The 24,235-nt window shown below is 32.8% G+C and overlaps 1 protein-coding gene across 1 annotated transcript in view; it reads left to right on the top strand.

The window, feature by feature from the left end:
• LOC145268573 (metabotropic glutamate receptor 3-like) overlaps nucleotides 1–24,235 on the top strand; it is a 1,374,385-nt gene that overhangs the window by 574,992 nt on the left and 775,158 nt on the right. The window contains exon 2 of the mRNA XM_080124032.1: nucleotides 12,661–12,815. Coding sequence (XP_079980158.1) covers nucleotides 12,661–12,815 — 155 coding nt within the window. The remainder of the gene's footprint in view (nucleotides 1–12,660; nucleotides 12,816–24,235) is intronic.

Raw genomic sequence — 24,235 nt, 5'->3', positions numbered from 1 at the left:
GGTCTATAAAGGTACTCATCGATAGTAAAGAATCAGAAGTCGATAGTATAGACGCTGGCGTTCCCTAGGGTTCTATACTGGGCCCAACTCTTTTTCTAATCTCTATCAATTATCTCCCAAATAATGTTCGTAGATCATTCGTGGACATTTACGCAGATTACATTACCATCCATGACAAGATTTCAAATGCCACCAATGACCAAGATCTTTTTGGTTCTCTCTCTTCTGATCTTGGGGACGTGGGGGATTGAGAAAAGATGGCTGGTTTATTCAAATGCATCTAAAAGCAAGGTTCATTCTTCCTTACATTAAAGATTTAACCCCCATCTATCCACAATGGAAGTGATTAGCTGTCATCTTGGGAAGCATACTGTTTTGACAAGCTTTTGAGATTGACTTTCACTGCCGATCTGAAATGAAACTTATACATCAAGATCAGCTGAATGATAGTTGAATCCAGTAGATCTCTCACTGCCGATGAAATCCTATATTTGTATAAGAGCCAACTGCGTCTTAGAATGAAGTATTGTTGCTACATCTGCGTAAGAACTGATCGAAGCATCCTATTCAAATGTACAGAGTTTAAAACTCCTACAGAACTTAGTAAGTGATGCCATTTTCTCTTCCCTGCAGTCTATGTTCAACAGCACAGAGGTCGTGAGTTCGTATCTTCTCTGTCTTTAATAATATCGCAAGTAGTCGCTTAAGCTACAATATCTGGTCTAATCTGGCCAAACTTTTGCAAAAAACAGTCGTCTCGCTACAACCACTATCAATAAATTTCGCCACTATATCTGTGCTTAAATCTATATGCTAATTCCATGAAAAATCTTGTTTTCTAGAACTGTCCGCCTGTGGAACTCTGTTTTGCTAGCCGGGTTTTGTTTTGACTGCACTATGGTTCTTGTGGAGCTGTTCCCGTTAAATAATAAGTCATACTTAATTTCCATCACTAACGATTACTATGCTGTTGTCCTGGTAACAGTTGTACACTCATTGACGCTTACTCCAAATAGTCTTCAGGTGTGGATAAATGGTGAACCCTTTGATAAAACACATAACATCTGTGTTAGAGGTTACAGAGAAAAATCTAATATGAGATATGAGTTTGCAATGCGGGTTAAAATAAAAATAAAATGGTATAAATACCAAATAGGCGTCTTTTTTATGCACTATTCATCCCCATGATTCGTTATTCTGTCATTATTTTTCGTGTATAGGTTAAATATTTTTATTTCTTGTTATATAAATTTACTATTAAAACCGGTTTATTCCAATCTGTCTTTATTCCACAGAAAGTAAGAATCATAGAAAGCAACAGTAACACGGAAACGAGGGTGAGAGACACGATATAAAATAGAAGCCGAGCAGAAAAAATTAGAAAGAAAGTAATAGATAGTAAGAAATCGGTTAGCTCACGACAATTGAAAGCTAATTAGACAGATTAAAACAGAGGTTCTTGGCCTTTTTGGTCAAGATCAAAGTGTAGCATCTGTTCTTCAGATGCTGCACTTAAGATAATTTGTACCAGTCAATGGAGGGGAAACCCTCTATACTGGGACAATTATTATTTTTGGTAACCAGAGTGCCCCCTTTTTGCCTACTTTTAGGGGAGCTGGTTTTTACCTCACATTAAAAACGGCCTTGTGCCTAATTTGCTCAGTGGGGGAGCAAATAAATACCATCTGTTCCGGCAGATGCTGCAAGCTATGACTAGCTATGACTAGCAAAGACCAGATGTGGGGGCGACCCCACATGCCTGACCCTTAACCAGCTCCCATTTCCCACCTCTCGGGAGCTGGTCCCCTTTTCCCTTCCCCCTCCCTTCACTCCTCACATTAAAAATCGGCCTTGTGCCTAATTTGCTCGGTGGGGGAGCAAATAAATACCATCTGTTCTTCAGATGCTACACTTCCATTTCTTGTTCTCTTTCAGTGGAGGAGAAATCCTTCACGACTGAGACAATTTTTATTTTTGTACCTTTTCTCCACGTTAAAAAACGACCCTGGTGTCTAACTCTGTCCCGTGGGGAGGCATAGTAAATAGGTACTAATATACCTCAATCCTTGGATCAAAGACCATTTGCCTTGCATTCTGCGCTATTAAAATATATCCAGATAGCTGGATGGGGTACCCGGCCTTGCGGGATCGTTACATACGTATAAATATATTTTAATCAACGCAGACTGGTATTTATTATTACAGAGTCAATTCGGTATTAAATATTGTATTGCATCTAATACATAGTAGTGATTTCAGAAGTAAACAAATAATTTGTGTGCCATCCGATAGAATCGAAACTAGAACACTTAGCACTCAAACTACGTCTCCTACTGATGTCGCTATCGAGAGAGAGACTATATATTAAACGACTTAAAAAAAAAGATATTGAAGTTAGATATGCGCCGAATGAAGTAAAAATATGTCGGCATGTTAAAATGACAGTTTGCATTTCAAGTTGGCGATATATATCTGTACACGTTACTGATTCACCCAAACAAAGGTGTACCTCATTACAACCTATCATCGGTGTATGATAACTATTCTCTTTTAATTTCAATTTAAGGTGACAAATAGTTTAATAATTAAGCGGTTAAACATTTACACTCAGGCAGACATACAGACACAAACCTACATTTACGGTTTCATTCATATAATTCAAATAATTAATATCAAAATTCTAAATTTAAATTTATAATTAAGATATATTCACACACAGAATATGGTCCTGGATATGACCTTAAACTATATCCGATGGTGAGGCCCCAGCTTACAGGCCTTAGGGAGTGTGGAGCCACCCTTTAATTACCATTGCTCCCAGGTCCATTCTGACCCGGAGTGGTAGTACCTGTTAGGGTCCCAATTATGGGTTAAATAGAATACGTCTTTAAAAAAAATACACTATATTAAAAAATCGTTCTTCAAAATCACCAAATTTGGAATTAAATAACTTGAAAAGGGTTGATATGCCGTAAAACAAAACAACCAACCAACCAATACACAGAATATATATATATATATATATATATATATATGTATATATATATATATATATATATACATACCCTAAGGTATTCCATGTTAATATATAAGTATTTCTCACTCATATTAACAGAAAGAGACTCTCCTATCACAGTTCTAAAATGAGTGATTGACTTCATATCATTAAAGTAAAACAAACCACTGTTTTAACCCATTCTAAAATGAATTGTTGCAAAGTAAAATAATCCATCGTGTATAACAGTATACTTTAAAAATGCATTTTGAAAAAGTTATATCTCTTTTATTGCTTTGGAACATATGGGTGTGGAAATTTATTTTACAGTAAAAAGCAAGGATATTCATTGTCTGAAAACTAATTGCGTGAATACTATTTTAATCAAGAAAGAACTGACGTATTTTTTACATGTTTAAACCTTATTTAATTGTCAATAACGATTAATTTTACGAAAGACAATAATATGTTGTATAATAGTACTAACTAAATTTAATTTATTGAAAAAATAATAATTAAAAATAATATAGAGATTGAATAACATTTCTACCTGGTCCGACAGTATGTTATAGATTCTAATCCTATTCCAGTAAAATATGTGCAAATAAAGTTTGTTTTAACATCAAATAAGATTTAGCAATATAGATACAATATATGAGTATCTTTCAGCAATATTCTCTAACGTACAGAGTTATGCTTCTATACAAGTACTGCACTTATATTGATTTCATCGATGCACAATAATTGTTTTGCATATATCTTTATTTTCCGCAATTTGCCTTAAATGATATGAACTGGTCCTTTTTGTTTCTAATATTTTTGTTTCTCAAGGGTATTTAATACTATAATGATTGTACTAGTTGTAAACATCGCGGGGAAAAATTTGGCGAATTGAAAAATATAATATTGCACCTCATCATGAATATGCATTTGGGGACAATCTATTAATATCGTTAATCGATAGGAAAATTCCTTTCCCTGACTCTAGAGATATATTACGTTAGAGAACGTTGTATTTATGAATTTTTACATTTGGCCGAGAATAAGTTGATGCCCGTGAACATAAACTTTAAGATCAATTTCTGTAGGTCATCTTTAAAGTGTCCTGCAGTCGATGCTGTGGTGGAAACTCAAATCGTTTGTTACCAGAGTAAAAAAATGTGTAATGCGTGTTTCTGAGTCTAAGGTTATACATTGCTAGATATATACTTATTTATATACTTACTTGCATACTTAGTTCTAAAACATTGCTAGATATATACTTATTTCTCAAACAGCGGTGTGTTATCCTTTTGTGTATATATACAACTTGTCGATTTTTGATTTCAGACTTCCATGAATTAGGTCCTCGCTGAATTTATCATTTTACTATACACACATTATTGGTCAGGATGAATCTTAGTCGTCTTTCCCCCTTGTGTATTTATCGAAACAAATATTGATTAGTTAAATATGCCTCGTGTGTCCTTAATGGTTTTATAGTTTACATTTACGGCTGCGTCAGACCATATGTTTTTGACTTATTAAAGTCAAATCTGTCGTATTCGACAGATTACAATGATTAATCTAAATAAATTTGATAATGTCATGTGGATTCATGCACAAAATATTCGTTTGCATAGGCATTAGAATAATCTGTTATTTTGGTCAACAGATAACACTCAGGTGCAATACACACTGGGAGTACTACATTCCAATGAATATTAAGTTTGTTTCGCTCAATTATCTACTTTTTCTTTCTGTAAAAATAAGAAAAAGTAAAAATAATCGCATGTGTTTGATTTTTTTTAGTATTGGACATATGCCAGTTAATTAAGCAATTACAACACAGATAAACGTGTTGCAGACACTATTTTTCTAAAAAAATATCGATTCTTTCCTTAAAACTAGATAAATTCTCTCATTGGTTATCGACTAGATGATTCACATTTAATAACGGTCTTTATTTTCTTTCCTTTAATTAAGCTACATCTTTTTGTTGTAAGATCATTTATTTTGTATTTAATTAAATAGCGAATAGAATTATTTATAATAGCTTAGACAAGCACTTGGAATATCGCTATAATAACTAGTTAAAACGTTAATTTATTTATTGCGGGCTATTATCCTCATTCCTTAGTTGTTGTTTCATGACATTTCGATCAACTATTCCTTTCGTCTTCGTCAAGTGGAACCGCGACATGATAGAAACTCTGAATCTCCTAACTGCATTCTTAGCAATTACTGCCATCCATAGTTGTTGTCATCTCACTACGTTTTGGCCAAGTAAGGCTCTGTCCGGATTTGGGTAGGATTGAAACCGCTATCTTCAGGCACTTCTCACCTAGAACCATAGAGATTCAACGTCTCTATCCACTGTGTCACATGCCCCATAGAGCGATCAATGTGGGCTTTTTTTGGTCTTCTGGCAGTAATTGCTGAAATGCATTTAGGAGATTCGAAGTTCCTATCTCGTCGCGGTAATAACCTGGAGAAGGCCAGAGCAATAGATTGGCCGAAACATCGTGAAACAACAACTAAAAGACGAGAAAAATAGTCCACAAAACATAAATGAATAAATAATACTCCTCTAGATAATGAATTCCAATTAAATAATATATATAAAGGGAAATTGCGTTCATTTTGGTGCTTGTTTAAACTAATACGAAATTTATTATGACATTTCATAAAAAATAATTTTTCTATTGTTTTGAGCAAGCACTACGATGAATGTATTTCAATATTGATTATATTCGGAGAGTAGTGTAGAAATATGTTTTAAAGAAAAATTAAATCGATTGAACACACACTGGTATATATATATATATATATATATATATATATATATATATATATATATATATATATATATATATACTTCAAATAAAATTATCTAACAATCAGCTGGTATGGAAACATGTGATTATAAGATTTACAAGATATTACTGGCAGTAATATTCAATAAGTATTACCCACTTAACTAAGAATTCCTAAATATACAATATAGAGCAACTAAATCATATTTTAGTCATTCAATAAGTTAATAAATTTATGACGTGACATGTTTGCGTTTCAGATCAAAAGATTTTTATTATTCTATGTAAGACAAAATACATTAGAAATATTTTAACTTGTTATCCTATAGGATTTCGATGTCTACCATCTCTTCGGAGGAGAAAATATTAGCAAATAATTATAATGGGTTACGCCTTATTTGCTAAAGTTTGTGAGACATGGAAAATCACAATTAAAAATTGATTGAGTTAAAAGTCACAGAGTAAGGAAAGTTAAAGAAAAAGATATAAAAGTTAACATCCAAATTGCATGGTAAAATCCGATGTGAATGTCTTTTGAAAGTAGTGTATTAAAATGGCCCACACTGTATTTTGAGTAATCCACATCACAATGAAATGATCAATGTAATGATATATATATATATATATATATATATATATATATATATATATATATATAATTATTTACTATACTAATTATTAAATACCTACAGACATTAGTATTTCATCCTTTCGGCAATTATCAGTGCAGGGTGTCACGATTAACACCGGTCGATAGATTCGAAACAGTCTGTGGGATTATTTTATTAAATAAAATACATGTTCATGAAAAGTGTTATTAACATTATTACGTGATGTTAATTTATTAAAATGTAGAAAACGCGTATACACGACTCATTTAGACATTCATAATGTTTGAACTCGGATATTGACTCGACTGAGGCAGTACCTTAGTCGAGTGTGCTGTAACTATTCTGAATTATTTGACTAATGACAAGTTTTTAATTGACACACAAACAAAATATCTTCCCAAAAGATATCCCATTTTAATAGTATATAATTATAAAAATGTTATATTTCTGTTTACATTTATTGTTCACTAATCCTATAAACTCTTTATTAGTGTAAATATCGTCTATGTTCGTGTAATAGTTTAATCGAAATTAACAGCATTGACACTAAATCTTAGTGTTAAATTTATGAATTCAGTTTGTTTAAATTTTTCTTATAAAAAATAAAAGAAAATCTCATAGATGGTTTATATTTCTGAATTGTCTAATCACATATCAAAATAATTTTTATTTTTGTGAACCACAATATGCAACTTCTTTTTATTTTAAATAAATAACTGACATGGCTGTACAACATCACCAATGCTACAGTTAGTTTGTGTAAAATCCTACTACCAAATCATATCTGTGTCCGAGTCATTTGACTTTAAAACTCACTTTTCGATCGAGTACCTCTCTAATTTAAGTGCCAATATTTAAAAGTGCAAAAACATAATAGTCATAAGAAAATATAATATGAAAAACGATAATAAAAACCAAACGTTTAACATTGTTTTAGTGGTGTTTAAATGACAATAATAATTTTTCTGGACCCTACATGCATCAATGTTTTATGATAATATTAGCCGTATAAATGTTTGATTATATTTTACAAGAACAAGGTTAACAATTTAATGATTTTTTAATGTATTTCTGTTGAAACCTAATGTTAAAATGTTACCATTTTTAATCTAACATTTACATAATTATAGCAGGCCGGCCAACTTTGCCCGGTCGTCAAATAGGCTTGTATATGATATTACAGTCATGCGGATTTCTATTTATTTATACAGAGATAATTCTCTAGCAATTAACATATTGTATGTAACATATAGTTATAACTACAAAATTAAAACATATATATGAATTGGTTGCCATCAGCTAGAATTGAAACCAAAACACATAGCTCTCCGGTGTTATTTGTTATTATCTGAATTAAGTCAATATGCATATCGACTCTTTAAACATAAAGTTGTTAAACGCATAGATGCATATTTGCGCATGGATGCACGTTAGGTCGAGTTAGCCGGTCAAGTTACACATTTTATAATGTTCACCCTTTATAAGCTATTAATTCCGCTAAAACCAAATCAGATTTGTTCCACATGTCTTAGCCACTTATATATAAACTTTCTATATCTATAGAATAGAGCTTTACATGGTAGTTTGGTAGAGCTAGTTCCGAACAAAAAAAAAGACCAGATCACTTTTATATATAAACAGATCGAATGCTGAATTGTTCAATAAGTGTATTAATAGACCCTGATGAATCACACGCACACACATAAAAGTAACGTGCCTTGAATAACGTCAAATTGACTTGCTTGTATGTGATGGATATTGTAAGATTGAAAAGAATTACAGGTGTATTACGTATGGTTAGAAGCGAAGATATAGTTGTTTACAAAATAGACAATCGAATAACACATGTGACCTGTGACCCTTCCGAGATTGTTTGTTATTGTGATCGCTGATATCAGTATACTGAAGTCGCCAAAAGGTATTTTTTAAAGTCTGAGATCGCGGACATCTTCCTACGTTAAAAAGGAGCGGAGAGAAAGAAAAAAAATATTAATTTAGAATTTCTATTGGATTGTAAAACGAGAGAAAAAAGTAAATAATCTAAATTCTCTTTTATTTTGGAAAGAAAAAATAGAGAAGAGATGAAAGTTATTGAATAAGAATGATTATATACGAGGAGGATTAGGAGCAAGTCGTACGGATTATCAATATGAGCAAGGAAATGCAAATTTGAGATTCGCCTCTGACTCGCCCCACGCTAACCTATAGTTGTTCTGGGATAGTTCCTAATCCTTATTTATTTTTCTTGCGTTCTTCTGAGATATCCGTCTAACTCATATTAATTTTCCTTGTTTTAAAATGACTGCTATTCCACAGTGGAAATACCCTGATAATCAACGCTGAAAGATCGAATTCATTATCTAGATTCTAGACCATGTGGGATAAGTCATAATCTTTCGGAAAAAGGCATTTCGTAACCTTCCGTCTTTACTAAGATGGCAACGTTTTTGCAAGCCGGTGTCAAGTGACTACCCGGATTCTCAGGAACAATCAAGTTGGAGAACGTCACCTTAAAGAGAAAGGATATATATATATATATATATATATATATATATATATATATATATATATATATATATATGAAGAATAAAACATGTATAAATACATTTGAAGATCGAACTGCAACGCGAGATTTTCTTTTATGAATAAACGCGTGTTTATTTTGAAAGAAATATATTTCGGAGTAAGACTCCTTTGTCAAGCTTTTTTTTTCTCTTCTTCCTCGACATAATGTACTGGAAGGTAGTTCGATGAAGAGTCCGCCTGATGTTGTTAACTACGCCGTCTCTATGAAACCGGATAGGTTACGCGTAGTCGCGCATTTTTAAAATCTGGGTATTTTTTTGTTGTTTATATCCGTTAGAAGCGCTGAGTGAAATTTGAAGAATAAAACATGTTTAAAAATAAACACCCGTTTATTTATAAAAAAATCTCGCGTTGCAATTTTGGCTTCAAATGTATTTATACATGTTTTATTCTTCACATTTCACACAGCGCTTCTAACGGATATAAACAAAAAAAACTACCCATATATATATATATATATATATATATATATATATATATATATATATATATATATATATACAGGGTGGTCCAAAAGTAGGTTTACAGTTATTAAACTGTCTTTTATATGGTTGAAGTTACTTGCTAATTAAAATGTACAAGCAATATACAATACTCCACAGAGTATAGGTCTAATTTACATAAACGTATTGGGCCCGTTTTTTTAATGGGCCTGTAAATGGAGAGGACGACCTGGACATGCTTTGTGAAGTACTAGTACCACAACTCAGAACTAAACCTGACTTTGATGAACATTTCTTTCGGCAGAATAGAGCACCACCACATTATGCGTCTAGAGTAAGAGCCTACCTTTCCCAAGTTTTTCCACAGCGTTGGTTCGGAAGAAGGGGCAGCATCGAATGGCCACCACATTCAGCTGAGCTAACCCCAACGGATTTCCTTTTTGGGGGTGTTGTTAAGAACAAGGTTTATGATAAGAAACCCAAAACAATAAATGATTTAAAAGATTACATTCATGTCGCATTCACAGAAATTGATGAAGATCGGAATTTTTGTCGCTCTGTGTGTCAGAGTGTCATGGAGAGATTTGAAGAATGTTGCAATGTTGAAGGACATTTTGAGCATCTGAGAGATTAAGTCATTTGTTTTCATGCTAACAGCTATAATGAATTTCCCGTTGTTCTGGTGTCGAATTTCAAATAAATATGTAAACTATTTGAAATGTTTCAAATAACCTAGTTAAAGAAGTTCAAATATTAAAAAAAAAACTGTAAACCTACTTTTGGTCCACCGTGTATATATCAAAACCTAATCAATTAGGAAATGTGTTTCTCTTTAGAATTTCACTTAATAGTAAAAATAGTAATACAAAGATGAAGACAACTCCTTATACTGCATGTCACAAAATGGAGATATCATATTCACAAAATTCACATACATTGATAAAGTTTTATTTTTATATGAGAAAATCAACCGATACTGGAACCGCCATGTTTTTAGAATATGCAATGTCAAATTCCAAAGCGGATATTCTTCGCTTTCGTAAATAATATAAATGGTAATGTACAACTACATTCAATTACAAAATAACAATATAAATGGTAATATACTGCTACATTACACTACTACTAAAAGTTTATTTGTATTCTAAATTACTAGAAACATTTTGTTTTGCTAAAATTCATTAACTTTTATTTTGCTAGTTTAAAACTACTTGGTCAATTTACGTGATTATTAGGATATAGCATCTTCGTTTACTTTGCATCTTAACATTTTTTCTGCATTTAAAACAAAATCAAGTCAAATGCTAAATAAAATTTGAATTTTGTTAGTTTTCAAAAACATGTAAAAAATTCAAAACTATTTGTGACTAAATATATAAACATTTTTAATTAAAATATATTAGTATACGAAAACCTTTCTCTTGGAAATAACAGCACGTACAAAAATTATTTTAATAGAATTTAATAAATTTAAAACAAAAAAAAATAACCATCCAAATACTTACGGTCGTGACAAGGCGTTTGTTACATTTATTGACTCCTTATATAAAAAAACTAAAGATCTTCCCAAAATAAATTAATAATACTGTGATAAGTTTAATTATTATTATATTATTAAGACAGCCGACTGGAAAATATCATGTAAAATTAATCGATTAACAGATTAATAGAAACATTAATTTAAGATTGTTTAAGCCAAAAAATATTTATTTACATCCTCATAAGAAAAAATAAATGATTGAAAAAATGAAAATGGTAAAATCATCAATAAATCAACATTGTATTCTGCATTATCAAAAAAGAAGATTATAAAAAGCAAACTTATATGATAAACTTTTAACTTAAAATTCATTTTATGTGTGAATATATAATGCAATGCACTATTCATATAGAAAACTACACTATATTTTCTCAATAAAAATACTCTATATAGCACATGTCTAAATGCAAACTATTTTTTATCTCTCGGAAAATAAAATGCACCCAATTTTGAACCAATTTTATAAACCACGCGCTAAAACACCAATTATTATTAATGCTATCAGAATCGTCGGATCGTGATCTTTAGACTTCGATTTTGATCCTAGCAGTTAACGTGACTTTTAGTAGAGAGGCTTATTAATTTTACGCCGGTCTCGATACTACACTGTTGTTACTTACTAGAAGGGAAGTCCTCACGTTACCTGTAATGAATTAATGCTCCACACTATACTTTTGCTGTCATCCGACTCTGTGAAATTGCACATTTTTTAATCTAATCAATTGATTGTCTACACTAGTATGCACTCATTTCGGTACACCGATGGAAAGATTCACAATGACTGTATAATACATTATAATCTACATTAGACGGTTGATAACATACTGTTTATTTTATAAAATTATTTGATAAAATTATGTTTATATAATGGTTTGAAGTAAAAATTAAAATGCTAAAGTCAAGAGTCATATTTCAATTGTGCACTAAACAGAATCGATGTTTTCGTCACGCCTTTATCTTATCAAAGAACGCATTGTTGATTTTATAGATATAGTAATTTTTAATAAGTTGAATACAATTTTAATAGGTAGAAATTTTTTTAAGGATAATAATTGAATTGAATTCTAAACAGAAACATTCTGTTTGTGCAATGATAAAACGTCTGAAATGCACGTGTGATGTTGTGCTATATAAGAGTATTAAACACGGATTGTTGCTGTTTAATGCAGAATTTCGGTCATCCATTCACAGTTTTCGATACTTATCAGATTCATCCCAATACAAAACATATCTAAGACTACTCTCCCACACATAGAGTATATATGCTTTAATGTTTATAAAAATCGGCCAAGCCGTTTTGGAGAACATGGAAACAAACTCATACATAGATACACAAAGTGCATTGTATTTAACAGCAGAGATCTTTAACTTTTTATTTTTTCCTACGAATCTCAGTCTTTTGTTACGCACGTGTAAACGTACAAGAAAAGTAGTGAAAACAACGTTAACATTTAAGTGCGAGATCATCCAATTTGCATACGATTTAAAAAAACAGACGGTGAGTTCAATGTTAGACTACTGAGATGAGCGTTTGTTTGAAATGTGTCAATGTTTATTACCATGTTGTCTTAAGGAGAGTTGCTGCACCATCAATTCAAATAACTATTTTGTCTCACACTTGTGAATCTACATTCTAATTCACTTTTTATCTTCGTAATTTTCTATGTTTTTTTTTCTTTTTGCCTTTCAGGTTCAATTGCGAATATCGGAGGATCAGAGTACAAATGTAAAGATGGTTCGGAGCCAGACAGAGATTTGAAAATTATACCAGGTGTTATTGCTGCACCATCAAGCGTTACGTCAATCCAAGTGGCGAATTTATTAAAACTTTTCAAAATTTCACAAGTAAGTCGAATACATATATACTTTAAAAAAATATATGACGTTTCAAATCATGTTCATATTTTTTTTTAAATACATTGATATTTTTGGAAATTAATTTTAAAGTTATTGTTACAGGATCATAAGGTTTAATTTGACGTCTTATAAAGGTAATGTGCATTTGATTCAAACGCTTTTTGTTGCTAGCGGCAGAATAAGGCTTCGTATTTCGTACAAAGATATATTAATTAGATTATAACGACAATTATATAGAAAAATTATACTAATCTGCGTTCCTCATAGATTGTCTTCAGTCGTTAAAAATGAAGTTTTTTTTCTACGCATTAGGTGTGATAGTTTAACGCTTTTGATCGTTTATATATAAGCGGTTGCAGATATTAAATTACAATTAATTTTATCATTCAATTGAAATTGAAAATACAAATGTAATTCATTACACTAATATGCGTATGTGCAACAATATACACGCCCAATAATTATAAAATAGCCATGTATAGCAATTATATAAGTGTACCTTAATTTCTGTATTTAAAACAAATTAATTGATAACTGTATATTCATATTTTCTTGTTTATTTTATAGCCGAAGCGAAAGAGTTGAACATCGTGGGCACTAAAATAAATAAGTAATAAATATTGATTCCAATAGTGCAACTGCACTCTATTAGATTCATAAAAAAATACCACGTTTTTATTCTCTCTATATATTATGCTTTTAAATTTGAAATGACAACTAATGAATTGGAAGCTGTAATTTTGCAATGATAACCCTAGCGTTGAATGTAACAATCTAAATATATCATGTTTCATTTTATACAATTCTACTTTTCCTATGACTAAGCTACATTATATACCAATTTGATAATCTGAGATGTTTACTCCAGTACATAGGACTACAAATAATAAACAGGCTTATTTTGTTTCTGTGCAGACATTTTAAATAAAATAGATACATTAAAATCCTAAATTTTATTACAGAACCACATCTACAGTGAAAATATGAAGTTAAAGAACATTGCTTAATTCCGAGTAAACCAAATAGCAACGATTTGAATTTCAGTTGATAAATATCTAATACTTCAAAAGCATATTATTTTTATCAATATCAGCTATTATATATACAATATTTGAAGTGAAAAAAGTTGACTAAAAATTACACGCTGCACTCAATCAGCTCAAAGATTGATATCTTCCCAGGAAAATGTGTTAAAATATTAAACGACTATAAATGTGAATAAGGCATGTATAACTATGGAAATATCTGCATATTTATTTGTTCAACAAATAACGTACACTACCTATTGAATAAACGTCCATTGAGTATTTACATAAGTTGCAATTTAGTTCTGCGAACAACTGCATGTTTTCATTTGACTTTTCCAGCCTATTTACGAATGTCTCCCTACATAGGGAGAATTGCTATCTGAGCAGACTCACATTATAATTGCAATCTAACTCTCTTACCTTTCCCCGGAAAATTTATTTGCTGAACTCATGTTAATCTGTGCTAAATCTGTAGAATCCAGGTTTAAAAACTTTATGTATCCTCACATCGACGCGGTTCATATAGGATGCCTCTTGGGTTCTGCATTAGCTGATATTTTGGGGGAATTTCTATGAGTTCTCTTTATTAATATATTGAAACCCTCAATATATTTAAATAAGTTGATGCCAGTTTTACAGCCTTTGCCTATGAGAGTGAAGCAACATTTTTTTCGATAATTTACATTCTCCCTACACAACGTTATCATTTAGTATGGAAAAAGTTGCTTCCTTTCCTGGATATTTTGATTGAATGTAGTAAGAGTTATTATCTTACTACATTTTATCACAAACCGACCTTCAGCGGTCTTTATTAAAATTGGCACTCGTTTATGCCTACCTCCAGAAAAATAGGGCTTATTTAGACATAATTGTATAGAGCCCGTAGAATTTGTTTTTCGAACCAACTTGAGCACCAATTAAACACTCCCAATGTATAATATATACGGAGAATTTGATTCTATTAATACTCAAGTAGAAAACTACAATTCCCCTATAGCCATATGCCTCTTCAAATATCTCTTTACTTAAAGCTGTCTTAGATTAGAGATGATGGTTAGTGTTTTTACAAATGGATTATTAAGTCTACATCAAATTGTTTTTCATCTGTTGTGTTACGTTTGGTTTTTAGTCAAAAATGTGCATTATTTCCTTGGTCACGTAGGATAGTTTGACATCATACAAAGATATGCTATTTATGAATTTAATTGCACGTGCGCTGCTGACTATGCGGGTAAACCGCCCAATATTTGCAGACACGTATGTATTAATATATATCCGTAGAAAGTAGATTGGGCAAGCCTCTCTTTTACCTTGAAACCTGCCATTGGACAACACCTAATCGAAAATCCAGCTCATTTTGTTGCTTATAAAATTGACTGTTTAATAATCTTACATCGGACTTACTCTCAAAATCATTTAAAGATTTAAGAGTCAGTCTCGATTATTTCGCGCAGGCCCTCTCTCTGTAAGCTTAGGGAATTTATTAAATCATTGGACTTGCTTGGAGATATATTTTAATAATTTTCATACTATTTGACACGAATTATCATTCGTTTTTTTTTTACTCGTGTATACCCGAGTATTTGGTCTTTCTTGACAATTTTATTCGTTTTTAATTTTTTTTTTTTTTGCTTTCGGTGTTATACCAACGATTAACTCCTTATGCGTGTATTGGCGGAAGGGGCACCTGGGCTTTTATCTTTTATTGTTAAAGCCCTACATAAGTTTTGTGCCGTTAAAACGTTATTTTTGTTTCTGTATTTCTTATTACATAATAATGTTTTTGATATAAAAAAAAATCATTGCTGTTTTTTAATTATTAGTTAATACAACTGTTCAACATGATTGGGAAAAAAGTATTATGTAATCGATATTCATTTGAGTAATGAATGATGAAATTCGTTATGTTCGTATATACAATAAACGCGGTTAGTGTTACCCGAGTATGATGAGGGAACTTTTTAATTTATTGCTGAAGCTGAACCCCTCATCTACTATTCTTTATATTCTATTTAAATTTCCTAATTTTCAATTCCCCAATTAATTATGAAATTCAGTAAATCAAATCTGTATTTACGCCGAGATACACTCATGCAACGTGATAAAATAAATAACAGTATTGTGTTCCCGGTGTAATTATGCGCCTTCCTTTCGACCTTTGTTTAGGATTTTATAGTCATTTGTAAGTTTGCGCAAAGAAAGAGAAAAACATATGCACAAATATAACATTGGTTTATACATTATTATGTATTATCTCAATGGAAATTAGAATAAATTTTTTAAAAATAGAAATATATTTTAAAAACAAAAGATAAACTCCAATAATAAAACTGATATTATAAGAATAGCTGGTAATTAATTAGTAAATCAAAACGTAATAAATTATATTTATTATGTTTTTATTCACGATGAAAAATTAAAATTCAAGTATTTTCATCCTTATCTATTGATAAGGGTGGGAATATTTGGGTTAAATTATTAAAGTAAATGTGAATAGACTTTTATTTATTTATATTTTAATATTTATTTTTTTCTTAATTCGTTTCGTGCCTAACAGCAATTCTATTTAATCTCATGACACTGCAAGTCCGCACAATATAAAAAATATCTTACGCAGCGTTATTTTTTCATTGTCAAATCATCACCTTTCAAAATGCCTACATAATCGCTTACGTTGCTTTTCCCCAAAGACAAATTCAAGAAATAACTTTTTAATGATAAAATTAAATTTGTCTTAATAGCAAAAAGAAAAGCATTTGGAGGTTTCGTCTTTACTATTCATATAATAATGTATTTTTTCTATACATGAATTACCAATTTCAAAATACATAAGCATATAGGATAGTGAATCTACAACTAACTACTCACTTTTAGACAGTGTGCAAAAGAATCTCAAATATGATAGCTCCCACATTTTTGGCTATGCGCCAACCTCTCTACCATCGCCGTAATCCAGTATTTCTGTTCTTGCTTAAAAATTCTTTAAGGAGTTATGTTGGGAACACATATATTTTATTCCCGACTGGACACTTATATATATCATAATCATCAATTACACATATCTTTGCACTACATATGAGTCTATTCTGTCATAACTCAAACAGCAAAATGATGTAATTTACGCGTATTTGGTGATGAAAGATGATTCGCAGTAAACTACACGAACTGGAAACCGCCTCGGATCCAGTTGTTCAAAGGAAACATTTTCATCAAAGACGCATCTAATCTTGTGTCCAACCTATTAAAAGGCAGGTAAATATACTGGTGAGAAGAAAGTTCTTTCAGAATTTTGAATTTGGATTTCTAATGATGTATTTTCATAGAAGTTCACGATATAATACCTTTACTTTATATATTATTTTAAAGATCGTTTCTCGCTTTATCTAATCATTAAAATTAAAATAGTTTTCACCAAACATACCTCTTTTTCAGAACTTTGAATACAAGATGAAAAAATAGATTGCTGCAAATTTTTTATTTCTATTTAAGCTTCGCCGAAATGCTGCTGAAGCAGTTCGCGATATCAACCATGCGTTTTGCCCCGAAACTAATACGAGATACATAGCACAATGGTGGTTTAAAACGAAAAGCTTAACATTGATGAGCGTAGTGATCGGCCATCGGATGTTGACAACGATCAATATAACACTTTATTCGAAAATAAGCCACGTATAACTGTTCGAGACCTTGCTTCTGAATTAGTCTAGTATATACGACAATTCTCAGCCACTTAAGAGACATTGGAATAGCAAAAATCTTGATAAACACGTGTCTCAGCAATTAAAAGAGAACCAAGAGAAACACCGATATGAGTGTCATCTTCCATTTTTATGCGCAACAAGAACGACAAGTTGGTTTTGACTTGCTATGAAATGTGGGTTCTTTACGACAATTAGCGACTCTCAGCTCAATGGTTAGACACCGACAAAGCTCCACGACACTTCCCGAAGCCACAAAAATGTTATGTTGACTGCTTACTGGTCTGCGACTGGTCTTATCTATTACAGTCATGTGAGTGCAAGCCAATGCATTACTGCGGAGAAGTACAGTCAACAAATGGATGAAATGTATCAAAAACTTCGACAACACCCACCTTTAGTTAGCGAATAACAAAGCGTAATACTCATCTAGTACAACTCCCGACTGCACGTTGCTAAACGGATCCTGCAAAAGTTTGACGAATTGAGCTACGAAACTATGCCTCATCTGCTAGATTCTCCACACCTCCCTTCTACCTACTACGACCTTTTCAAGCATCCCCAAAACTTTCTGCATGAAAAATGTACAAAAACGCTTTCAGCGACTTTATCGCTACTAGGACACAAGCTTTTTAGATTACTGGCTGAATACACTTGCTTATTGTTGATAAAAGTGTATTTATTCTAATGGTGCTTGCTTTGATCAATAAATGTTTGTTTGAGCCGAGATATATTCATCTGAATTTAAAAATAATTACCGAAAGAACTTTCTTGTAAACCTAGTAAATATTCAAGTTTATAATTTAGAAATATTTATGTTGAACTTTCCTTACAGAATCTCAAGTAACATATAAATACTTCTATTTAAAGATATGTCCTTGTCATCGGAAATCTATCGCTCGAAACGTTATGAGAATAACATACGAGAGAAGAGCAGTCAAAATAATAAATAAAATAATCGTCAGTAGCACCCCCCTCAGAATTTCGCAAAATAGAAGTAATTTCAAGTCATTTTATATATTACTAGCAGAAAGACCCGACTTTGCCCGGGATTGAATGACGATCAACGAATATTTCACACTCCTATATTTTATTGTCATCGAAATCTGTGAAATCGCCCGGGAGGAAGCTTTATATGCCTCCATGCAGTAACTTAGTCCAAAATATGTTATTCTACATTGCACTCTAGAGAACCTACTGTTTCTTTTATAAAATTATTTTATATAAACTTCTTTCCGGTTAACGAAAAAATAAATTAAGACATTAACGTGCGGAGTTTGGACATGGAGACCACGTCATGCAAAAAGAACAACAAAAAGCAAACAAAAACAAAAAAAACAACAACAAAAGACAAACACGTAAATTTTCAAGTCTTATAAAATTCTTTTAAGTTAATGAAACAAATTAAGAAATGTACGTGCGGAGTTTTAACTTACAGATCACGTCAGGTAAAAAAAAACAAAAAAAACACGCCATCAATTTACCCACGGTAGAATTTTCACGGTCTGTTGTTCTATCATTGCTGTAAAGCTACGTTATGGAAAATGGCTTTACTAATGATAGATAAATTTAAATAACGGTTTCGATTATTGGTAATTATTGAGGGTAACATGAAACAAAACTAAACTAAGATCACTCCCAGACTTATGCACTAAAGTTCTGTAAATTGAAGGAAAATTTGTTTAGCCGTTTCGGAGTCTATAAGGAACGACCTCACATACACAGACAAAGTTGAATTTGTAGAGATAAGAAAATGTAATGTGTTGCTGTATTCGAGTTGTGGAGGCTATGTCGTTGACTGCAGACTAAAAAAGGATAGATTGAAAACAGAAAATGTTTACCAATTAAAACCGTTAGAATCTATGTTATTAGATTTATTTCGTACAATATTTAATTTGTGGGAAAAAATACAGTCCTGTACTATGAAAAACTTATGTAAAGAATAATGCAAATCGTAATGTAAAATAATAGAATTTCATAATATAATTTTTATTCGACCTACGATACGAAATACGAAGGGCGTGCAATAGGTAATGGCCTTGACCCACTTTCCATAGCAGCAGAGCAACGAAACTTGGCACAGTTATTAGTATTTCTCTACATAGGAACCACCCAGTGTTATGGATTTCTCCCATTGTTTGATGCAGCTCTGGAGACCATTTTTGTAGAACACCCAAGGTTAGTCCTCAAACCACGACGTGACTTCAGAAATTAAGGCTGTATCATCTGGCTGGGAAGAGGTGAAAGTCAGAGGGTGCAAGGTCAGGAGAGTAGGGAGGATCGGAGAGGATTTCATAACAAGACGTCCGTGATTCTGATCTGGCGACATGCGAGTTGTGGACCGGAGCGTTGTCCTGCAGGAGGAGGGTACCTTTGCTTATCTTGCCCCGCCTCTTGATTTTGATAGCTTACCTTAATTTCCTCCAAAGTGAAGCATAATAGGCTCCTGTAATTGTGGTACCCTTTGCCAGGAAAACCGTCATCACTACTCCGTCTGGTTCCAGAAGGTTGTGAGCATGACATTGCCAGCGGAGGGCTGCACCCTTGCCTTCTTTGGAGGTGACGAGCCCACGTGCTTCCACTGCATTGACTGGGCTTTGGTCTCTGGATCATAGTAACGGACCCAGGTTTCATCCTGTGTAATCAGTCTTTTGAAAAACTTTGACTCTCTGATTGGCAAATCTCCAAATTCATCCTCGAGCACTCAACGCGTTCTCGCTTCTGGAATGGTGTGAGCAACCTGGGAATCCATCTGGTAGACACCTTATGCATATGCAAATGGTCATGAATGATAGTTTCCACAGCCCCTGTACTAACATTGACCTCTATTTGGCGAATAGTAATCTTCTAAAATGACAACCTCAACTTGACGGACAGATGCCTCATCAATGGCAGAAGGGGAGCGACCAGGTCTGGGAGCTGTTTCGACAGACTTCCGGTCATGTTTGGCTTCACAATACCAGCGTTTTACAAGGTCATATAATGGGGAATTATCAGCATAAGTTTCTTTCATTTCATCAAACGTCTCCTGTGATGTGCGTCCTTTCAAATTCAAAAACCGGATCACTGCTTGACATTCAACAGGCTCAATTTCACACCTTACTCAGTTTAAACACCTGTAAAACAGAAACCACAATTGGTTCAGAGTTGTAATTTGCCACAAAACCCGTAGAGATATAAATCATTGCACATGCAAAATTTCAGCATGATCAGACAACTGGAAGTGGGGCAGGGGCATTACTTATTGCAGGCGCCTCGTATTAGCACCATTCCTCTAATATTGCATTTTTTTACATTACACAAGGTAAATGTTATTTTCTTTTTTTTTCTCGTAATAGATACATTTTGCAATTAATTTATCTGTCAAATCCTACCAGCGCATTATCTCTGACATAATGATAAAATTATCAATAATATGATACATGAGATCAGATATGTTTACTAGTATGTATAATGAAAGTACTTAATTTGTTAGTAACAATCTGATTCTGATACGTCGTACGCTATGGCCCCTAACGAAAAGTAAAGATATCTAGTAGTACGATGCCATTTAAATAAAACAGATACATCACCACAAAAAATGTAATAATACCGTGTAACATTGTGTCATAGAAAAACATATATTAAAGCAAAAATGATAAGATAATCTCATAGGATATGATATGGTATCAAAATATTCATATTAATCTACTTTCTGAATTAATCATTAATAATTAATCTACCCTTTGCGACTAAGGCCGCCAACCCCCAATATTTCCTCCTGTATCAGAAAACCCGCAAATATGTGTACGTGATATTGCCAAGCTTAGCAAAAACCTTGATTCCAGTAAAGCCCTGACGATATTCAAATTATAGCACTACAGTTATAGAACCAGAACTACCACCCATACTTACAAAACTATTTAAACGTTGTCTTAAAGAGAATTGCTTCCCAGCACCCTAGACAATCTCATCAGTATGCCCTGTATTTAGGAATTCAGGTGATCGCTCATCTCCCTCTCAGTATAGATCAATAAGTCTCCTGTGCGCCATGAGTAAGTTGCTGGAATCTGTGTTAAATAGAGAAGTGACCAACCATCTCAGCAAAAATAACCTTCTTAATGACACACAATATGGTTTCCGTTCTGCTAGACATACAGCAGATTTGCTTACAGTTATATCTCATAGGATAAGCCAATCTCTCGACAGAGGCAACCTTTCTAGGTAATTGCTCTTGCCATATCGAAGGCCTTTGATAATTTATGGCATAAAGATTGACTTCACAAGATCTTCAGATATGGTATAGCTGTAAATGTCTTCTCAATTATTCAATTATTTCTCTCTGATAGGTTTATAAGAGTTCTAGTTGAGGGGCAAAAATCAGAAGCTCACAGTATTAATACTGGAGTCCCTCAGAGGTCCATTCTGAGTCCATCTCTCTGCCTGATCTGCATTATTGATCTTCCAAATCACATCCTTACATCATTCCTATACATTTATGCTGATGGCACTACCATCAATGGTAGCGCATCTAAGACCGGAAACGACCAAGTTCTCTCCGATTCTTTCTCCTCTGATCTTGAGCGAGTGGTACAATGGAAAAAGGAGCGTCTGGTTTCTTTTAATGGATCTAAAACCAAGCTTTTATCTTTACATCATCAACACTCCGATCTCCATCTGGCATCAGTTAAAATGAATGGCTCTCGTCTTGGGGAGGTCTCATGTTTTGACAACCTTTTGGGCTTGACCTTTACTTCTGATCTGAAATGGAACACGTTCATCAAATCTGTTGCCAAAGCCGCTAGAAAAATGGTGGAACCTTCTATCGATCCAGTAGATATCTCACTGCTGATGCAATTCTCTATCTACATAAGAGCTAAGTACATCCAATAATGGAGTACTGTTGCCACATCTGGGCAGGAGCTGCTAGACGCAGCTTATCTTTCCTTGATAGAGTGCAAAATAGAATTCGTAGCCTCGTAGATGTCCTTTTCTCTTTCCTGCAACCTCTTTCCCACAGAAGAGATATTGCCAGTTTGTCTTTGCTTTATTGTTAGTTGCACGGCAAGTGCTCGTCTGAGCTTCTATCCATGGTCCCTTTTCGTCAAACCTACAGGAGAAACACTCGTCTAGCTAAAAACAGTATAAATATTCCCCCCCCCACTTTTTATCTGTGCCTAAACCTATGTCAATGTAATCTGTATGCATAGGACTCTTGACCTTGATTCTTTCTTAGAAGCGCACCTGAGGAACTTTCTTCCGTTTTCCTGCTTTCCAGCTGACTACAATCTGATTGTCTTCAAGTCCAACGTAAACAAGTTCTTGAATGAGCAGTTCCACTTAAGTTAACAAATTTACCGAATTTCCATTACTATTAGTTGACTACTGTACACTTTTAACCCTTATCCTTGATTTTTCTCTGGGCCTTGATAAGTTGTGATGCCTATGTAAAATAAATCTGAAATAGTATAATAAATTGAATTTAAATAAGGAAGCTTGTAAAATAATACAAGTATTAAACCCACGCGTATTTTTTTCAGACAAACAGAAAGTGAAAGCTAAAACGTTTCACATACACCATTCATTAAATTCGTCTGAACATCTTTTTCTCATTTGATTTCAATGTAGTCTCTTGACCTTGTATATTATGTCTCATATTTTTAATTCACGGTGTCTCTTTCTCAGTCGGGATTGCTCTTTTTAATAAGAACATACTTGTTCGGAACTTTTAATACAACATTTCGCTACTTTATTTAATATCGGCATAATGATGTTAACACACTAGACATAATTTTGTGCTTGATTAGTACAAAAACGGGTGAACATTCTTGAAATGCTGGTTCTATATGTGCTCTCTGCCTATCTCGGCATTTTTAAAGCCATCCTGGTCTTGTCCTTGCCACTGGACTCAAGCAGCGTGGATTAAAGGGACGTGTGATTAAAGATTATGCAACTTCTGTCTCACAGTTATGCTGGCAATCACTCTTTCAGAGGGTACCATTGTCTTCCAAGACCAAAGGAAGACATTTTTTATTTAATGGTCGTTTATATTTTGAAGTAATCTGCAACAATCTTTCAAAGATTTTTTTTTTCGTAGATAACATTACCGTTACTGCTCCATGAAAATTAGGTATTCTACAAATTTGCAAGAATTATTGTATGACTTTTTTCGAAAAGTACCTTTCCCTCCAGTAAGAGCGTACTAAAGATTACCTACAAAACGATTCAGTTTGCCATGGTTCAGTCATTATAAGGAGCGATCGTTATATACTTCACACGACATAGTTAGAACAATTATCTGAATTCTCTTAAGTTGAATTATGTTTGCCAAACGAATTCTTTCTGTTAAAATCTAATTGCTAATTTAGTCGTTATATTCGGCAATTCAAAATGTTCGTTTGATAACATAACATAAATTGTCCACTACAATCATATAGCAGAAATAATTCGATAAACCAACGAAAGCTATGTGGTTCCTTAACCACGGTCGGCCAATTCCTCGGACACGTATAGATTTGTATTGAATGTATAATTGTTGCAAAAATATAAACTTTGCATATATTAACTGATTTCCCAATAATTGTAGTAATCCTCGTCCAGTACACGTAGTTCTCATGAAGCCTTTCATTCTCGACATTCTTGGGTGCTTTATAAATTTTATTTAATATTTACCAGGCATGTTGCCATAGACAAAAAAGCTAAT

The sequence above is a fragment of the Euprymna scolopes genome, chromosome 4 (genome assembly GCF_053919585.1).
Source record: "Euprymna scolopes isolate OS-2025 chromosome 4, ASM5391958v1, whole genome shotgun sequence".
Lineage (NCBI taxonomy): Eukaryota > Metazoa > Mollusca > Cephalopoda > Sepiida > Sepiolidae > Euprymna > Euprymna scolopes.
The sequence above is the reverse complement of the archived record's forward strand: the minus strand, read 5'-3'. Positions and strand labels throughout refer to the sequence as shown.